The sequence below is a fragment of the Silurus aristotelis genome, assembly GCF_946808225.1.
Source record: "Silurus aristotelis genome assembly, chromosome: 6".
Taxonomy (NCBI): domain Eukaryota; kingdom Metazoa; phylum Chordata; class Actinopteri; order Siluriformes; family Siluridae; genus Silurus; species Silurus aristotelis.
This window is the reverse complement of record NC_139579.1, coordinates 12,537,140-12,544,639: the sequence shown is the minus strand read 5'-3', so window position 1 is coordinate 12,544,639 and position 7,500 is coordinate 12,537,140. Positions and strand designations below refer to the sequence as shown.

The window sequence follows — 7,500 nt, the reverse complement described above, 5'->3', positions numbered from 1 at the left end:
ACACACACCTCCCTATAGAACGCCTCACAGCTGACAATGCAAAACCAAGCTGTGAGGTACATAATGTAATAATACATAATACAATGTACATAATAAATTGCTCCTTATAGGAAAACATCGCCATAGCAACAACGTAGAGTAGCATCTGCAATTCAAGCCCCTGTTTAATTGTTACCAGCGAAATGGTGATGTTCGAGGGCAAGGGCATTAGTGTGAACCTTGAAGCTGGAACATATACATTAAAGTGAAATTAAATCCTTTCTTCGTATCTCGGAGTAATAAATAAATCAGCCGTGGAGCAGAGAAGGTTAACATCTGCAGTGGATCCTTGCTTAAGGGCTAAACCCCCAACCAACTTACCAGGAACCTAAACTCTTAACCACAACCACCACCATCTGGCCAATGAGAATCAAGAAATAAACATCAACTTAGATATTTCGATTGTAATATTACATATAACATTAAACAATTATATTACATTGAAAAATCCCCCCTTAGCATGAAGAAGTGTGTAAAGCAGTTCTTCATGCTAAGGGGGGATTTTTTAATGTAATATAGTGTTGATTTTTCAATGTAATATAGTGTTGATTATGGAAAGGTTGTTGGTTCCGTTTACTTTCTGAAATAAGTCTCCAATCTTCTCTCCCTGCTCCAAAACAACCCATTAAGCTTCCACCTTCATGTGTGACTGTGGAGGTAAGGCAGTCTGCTAACATCTTCTCTTCTGGTCTCAGTCTTACAGAAGTGTTCCTGTTAGACCCAAAAATGTCAGATTTGGACTCTCTAGAAGTTTCTTACAGACATTTCAAAAAGTAAATTGTTTTGTTTTTTTGTTTTTTTAAGTGTGTTTTGCCTTTTAATTATTTTGTTGTGCAGAAACAAAAGGAACAAAAAACATTAAAGACTCCAAGCTTTGTACAAATACTAACATATGCTTTAATTTAGGATAAAAAAAAAAAAAATTTGGAATATCAGGTGCATTAATATAAACAAATCTACACTATATATAGATCATAAAGGTTCAATTAAAATAATTTGAAAGTACAATAAAAATCAGATTTTAATATATAGGAGAGGATAAAAAACACCAAATATACTGTAGCTGCTTGACTGTTAAGACGCCTCCTATAATACAAATAAAGCTACTGCACCTTTCTGAACTGAAAGACAGAAAAACCTCATCATGTGTGAATTATACATTTTTATATATTTGTCCGATTTCCGATTAATACGAGTAATAAATAAATGCTAAAACTAGCAAATAAATCTTTACTTGTCAGCGTATAAAAAATTCTCCTTTCAAATAATAAACCTAATAATACATCCCTTTTTCCCAGTCGATTTCCTCTTCCTCCTTCCTTTTTTTCTTTTATCTCTCCCTCTCTTTCTTATTATTTGTTGCCCACTCATCCCCTTTTTTGCCTCTACTGTAACGCTTCAAAGAGCTGCTCTCTTGCCCTGCACACACACACACACACACACACACACACACACACACACACACACACACACACACACACACACACACACACATGTGGCTAGAGATGTTTGTTCTTTGAAGAGGTAGAGAACCAGAGAGGGGGTTCAAGGTCACCTTTGGTTCTTTACAAGAAAATTGGACTAATCTGTGGCTGTTTGCCAATTTAGTCATTTTATTGAAATAATAATGGAATTACTGATATCCATTCATCCATCCATATCTCTCACTCTCTTCCCTTCCCTCATTCTCTCTCTCTCTTTTCCTTTTGCTCTCCATTTATTTCAAGACCTGCTCTTCTTTTGAATGCAAATTCGGTTCATCTGTGTGTGTGTGATGTGTGATGTAGATTTCTGGTGCAGATACAATCTGATGACTTTATCTTGCATTTGCATACTTCCCTCTGCCTTTTTTTTTCCTCTTTCTCTTTCTCTCTTTCTGACTTTTTCTGTTTTTCTCACCATCATTGGTAATGAACTAAAAGTGGGTTGTCTGTCCCCTGTCAGTGAAGCCCATTTACACTCAGGATTTGGACTCAGTGCAGCGAGAACACACTAAATTGGTGTCAGACACCACGGCTAAGCAGCATGGAGCCGGCAGCAGCCGCAACTACATCTGAGTCGAGTCGGGTTCAGCTTTTACTGACAGCTAGCATGCTCTCGGACTGAAACAAAAGTCAGACAGGAACCACCTGCCTTTACATATTTCAAGTAACACACATCAGGAGCAAATTCAAGTGTTGGGTCCAATAGTCTGGGTCCTATAACTTATAATAATAGTAATGGTGGGAAGTAAGTGTAGCAACGTGAGTAGTGGTGGTGGTGGTAATAATAGAAGGAAGTAGGTGTGATGGTGGTGGTAATGATAGTAGGACAAAGGTGTGGTAATTAGAGCAGATGTGCTGGTGGTGATGAAAATGGTAATGTAGTGGTGGTAATATTATGGTAATATGTCTGGTTCCTCTCAAGGTTTCTTCCCTATGCGATCGGTTCGCTCATTAGTGTCAAACTTACTGTCACTGGTAGACCAGGAGGAGGAACCGGGGGTATGGGGAACACGAGTGGTAGGAAGTCTGGGTGATCTATGGTGGCAACTAGTAGATCCGACAGTGAGTAAAGGGGAATCGGGACCTTATAAAGGGGACTGGTAAATGGGAAACAGGTGTGGGTGATTAAAGCAGGGAGAGCCTGAGAGAGAGTGTGAGTCTTGGAGGGAACTGGGCTGGTTGTTCTCTGACACTTACACTTCTAACGGACAATATTATTCATTCTTTCTTACAACATTATCTGCGTAAAAATCTGCTTTGACAATGTTTATTGTTAAAAGTGCAATACAAATGAATTGAATATTAGTCAGATGAAGGTCTTGTAATAGTAGAAGTAGTGGTGGTGCTGGTAATAATAGCAAGATGTTGGTCTTGGAATATTAGTAATATTAGTATTTTGGGGTGGTGGTAATAATAGTAGGATGAAGGTCTTGTTATAGTAGTGGTGGTGGTAATAGTAATTGTAGCAGTAAAGTATGAAGTAGATTGTAATGTAGTGGTGGTGGTGGTGGTGGTGATGGTAAAATGTAGGTCTTGAAATATTAGCAGTAATGCGGTGATGATGTAATAGTGCTGGTGGTAATGGAAGTACAATGTAGGTCTTGTGATAGTAATAGTTGTGGTTGTAATAAGTATACAGTTGATGGTAAAGTAGCAGTAGTGGTGATGGTGTAGTTGTAGTAGTGGTGAGGGTGAAGGTAGTGTGGTTATGGTAGTAGGAACTATGTATGGTACTAGTAGTAGTTTTGGTGTTAGATCTTACCAAGAAACCACACCTATAGTCTTCTTAGGATTAAAGACCTGCAAGCTTTCCTGTGATGGTGCATAAGCAACATTCCAGTAGTAGCATTTATTTATTTGTATTTGTTTTTTGTGGTGGTGGTGGAAATAAAAGTAGGAACTTGCTAGGTGATACTAGTAGTGGTGGTGGTAAAAGCAGTAGATCATTTTAAAGAATCAGGGTTAAATCAGGGTTCAGTTACTTTCCTTATTATAGAAAACACAGGGAAACATTGGGAAAATGAATAACAGCATGGAGATCTGATCTGTTTTGTTTAATCCATTTAAAATACATTGCCTGCTCGTTCCGGGGGAACGCATTCAACTTTGCATGGGTTTGGAAATTGTGGAAATAATAGCATGTCACAACAAGAACATCAATACGAAAATATGATCCGAATTATAGATGGCATTACTGTGAGAACACACACTGAGCAGTCATGTTTGAGAATCTGTCTGGTAGTGGTAATAGTGGTAGTAGAAATGTTGATGGTGATTGGCTGTGCAATGAAATGCTCAAGTAAATCTTAAAGATAGGTGTAAATAAGAAAAACTTAATAGTAGTTGGAGTAACGTTGGTGTTGGTGGTAAAAGTAATAGCAGTGGTTGTAGTACTGGTGGTGGTGGTAATAGTTGTAGTGTAGTTACAGTAACTAACTAATAACTAACAGTTAAAGTATAGTAATAGCATAGGTAATATTGGTGGCGGCAAAAGTAGTAAAGATAGTAAAGATATTAAAAGAATGAATCGAGACCTACAGTTTGTTTATCCTTTTGAAAATACACCGTATTTACACTCCACAAATGTAGCTTTGTATGAATATGTGTCCTAAACCAAAAAGAGAAATTTAAAAACTGAATCAGTTATGCCATGTGTTTATATGTTTGTATATGTGTGCATACAGGACATCGTTGTGGAGCTCCTGCGTCGTTCTGCCTTTGCTGGCTCTCACGTGGATGTCAGCGGTGTTAGCCATCACGGATCGACGTTCCACGCTCTTCCAGGTGCTCTTCGCAGTCTTCGACTCGGTCCAAGGCTTCGTCATCATCACTGTTCACTGTGCCATGAGGCGAGAGGTGAGAGCGAGCTTCGTTTCGACTCTGAAAACACTGATGCGTCAAATTCAAATATCAATGTGCATAACAGCAAGAATTAGAAATGGATGAAAATGTGGAAATAACAACAAATTAAAACAATGTTGTTGTGTGAAAAATTGTCAATATTTTTTTTGTAGTAGTAATAATAATAAAAAATATTATTACAATTATTACTTTTGCTTTTATTATTACATAGTTTTATATAAAAAAAATCAATAATGATAATAAATATTATTATTACTATTATTATTATTATTATTATTATTATTATTATTATTATTATTATTATTACTTTCACTATTATTATTATTATTATTATTATTATTATTATTATTATTATTATTATTATTATTATTGTTGTTATTATTATTATTATTATTATTATTATTATTATTATTATTATTATTATTATTGAATTTTAGAATATAAAACCATGTAATAATAATAGGAATTTAAATAATAAAAATGAATAAAAAAAAAATAACTACAGGTTTTTTTTTTTGGTTGATTCTCACTGTCAATATTTTTTTATAAAATTCATTCTTTTTATAAAATTTTCATGAAAATAATAGTTTAATTAATTAATTAATTAATTAATAATAATAATAATAATAATAATAATAATAATAATAATAATAATAATAATTTGCTTTAATTTTTTACTGTTAATTCCATTGTATTTTACATTTTATACTTTAAATACTAATAAATAAGGAATCAAAGAGAAAATTTTTATAATTATCTGCCATTGAGACGCTAAACTTCTGACTGGAAGGTTGTGAGTTTAAATCCCAGCACCACTAAGTTGCCACTTCTGGGCTCTTGAGCCAGGCCCTTAATCCCCTTTATGAATTAGATAAATATAATTTTTCTGGATATGGGCATGTGCCAAATGCTGTACATTTTGTGAATTTTGAAATGATAATAATAATAAATAAATAAATAAAAAAACAAAAAAAAACAAAAACAATGGTGGCTTAAGTAATAATAAAAAAAACGAACATTAATTTAAAAAATGTGCATAGTTGCATTTGATTTTTTTTATTGCTGATGAATGTGTATAGATAAATTTCGGAATTTTAACGTGTAATTATAAGAGGAATAATAATAATAAAAAATTATAAAAAAATATATTATAAAAACTGCATCATGATTATTTTCATAAATGTATTTGGGCAGCTATGAAAAATATAAATATTATTAATATGAATAGGGGGGAGTGGTGGCTCCAGCGGTTAAGGCGCTGGGTTGCCGATCGGAAGGTCTGGGGTTCAAGCCCCGGTATCGCCAAGCTGCCGCTCTTGGGCCCTTGAGCAAGGCCCTTAACCCTCTATGCTCCGGGGGTCCCTTACGAGGGAAATATCAAGGTCCGTGACGTCGGAGTGACGTGGGGCCGCCTTCCCGTGGGCTCACCACCTGCAGGAGGGACCGTAAGGGACGGTGCTGTGAGGATTGGGCAGCAGTCGAAGGCGGGGGCCTGCTTAGACTGCTGCCCCCGCGACCCGAATTACGGATAAGCGGGAGAAAATGGATGAATGAATGAATGAATTAATATGAATAATAATAATAATCTCCTGGTTTGGTATGGCTTTCTAACTATAAAAAAAAAGTTCCTCTTTCTCGGATCACATTCTGCTATAGACGGAACCAAACATATTCTCAGTGCATACTGACATTTACCAGGATGGAACATCGAACCCTGGTCAGTTATACGCCAGTAAATGACATCTTACACATTCCTATTAGTTGTACCAGAAATATTTCATGTGCATTTTTTATTTTTTTTGCGTGAACTTCTATCCCCGTTGCTCTTTACATGACAGAATATCAATCATTTCCAAGATAATTGGACGTTTAAGAAGATCAATTATTGATCAGGTTTCACACCTTTCAATTTTTTATGACTTCTCTTTCGAAATCTTGCCGGGTGAACCGGCATGGCGTGAGTTCCTGACTTCTGCTTAGAGATGTTTATACTTAATTTTTTTAAATCAAAATCTAGATTTTATAAAATTGCGATATTAATCAAATAAATTGAGTGGTCCAAGATAAAGGTTAATGCAAAGTTGAAGGACATTTCCAGGCATATGTGATTCTTACCCAAACTTCTCCATGAAAAGATGCTCTACATGAGTGGAAGATCTTAAAGGTTGTGTGTTCTAACCATATTGAACAACTTTGGGATGAATGTGGATGCTGACTGCACCCTAAGCCTCCTCACCTCACCTACAATCGATACCTGACTTTAATTTGTCACTGAATAAATCTCCATAGATTTCCTCGAAATCTAGTGGAACATCTTCCAAGTAGGCTTCATCATTTCAACCATATACAGTGCAGTACACAGTGAAGCTTTCGTCTGCTCCTGGTGTCTCCACAGCTGGTCCTCCGTCTCCATATCACCCTGTCCTCTACATCTGTCTATTTCAAACCAACCGTCTGCATGTCTTTCCTCACCACATCCATAAACCTTCTTCCTTGGCCTTCGTCTTTTCCTCCATCCTCAGAATTCTTCTACTGATATACCACATGTCCATCCTCTGCACATGACCGAACCATCTTTCTTAATCTGTCTCCAAAACATCCTACCTGTCCATCCTGATCTCCCCCGATAAAACCCAGCATCTTCATCTCTGCCTCCTTCAGGTCCACTATATTGCTACTCCGAATCACCCTATTGGGATTATGTGGATCAGAATTTTACGATGGAGTCTGAAAGGTTTTAGTATGCATCATGGCTTCGATCCAGTTCCCTAATACAAAATTCCTTGCATATCACAAAGAAAAAAAAAACGACTTTGGTTATGTTGTGAAATCAATACTAAAAAAAAGTCATAAATAAATAAAATATGGGTATTAGTAGAAGATTAATCTGGGATTATCTTTTTTTTTTTTTTTTTTTTTTTTTTGCTAAATACATGAAAATCCTTGACAAGCATTCGATGTAATCCCTAATAGCTTTTTTTTTCATAACAACAGAACTGAGAGCGTCCCAGCGAGTCGGGATCACGCACAGCCTGCCCAGTTTGATGTGTAAATCGCACCCGGTTGGGTGGCGTAGGCAAGGAGTGACAATTAGCACAGCGAGTGTGAGACGGTG

At 36.1% G+C, this 7,500-nt stretch overlaps 1 protein-coding gene across 26 annotated transcripts in view; it reads left to right on the top strand.

The window, feature by feature from the left end:
• The window catches only part of adgrb2 (adhesion G protein-coupled receptor B2), a 345,493-nt gene that overhangs the window by 292,249 nt on the left and 45,744 nt on the right, over positions 1 to 7,500 (top strand). For all 26 annotated transcript variants that reach the window (XM_083543184.1, XM_083543174.1, XM_083543172.1 and 23 more), the window contains one exon: positions 4,208 to 4,379. In XM_083543184.1, the coding sequence (XP_083399310.1) occupies positions 4,208 to 4,379 (172 nt within the window). The remainder of the gene's footprint in view (positions 1 to 4,207; positions 4,380 to 7,500) is intronic.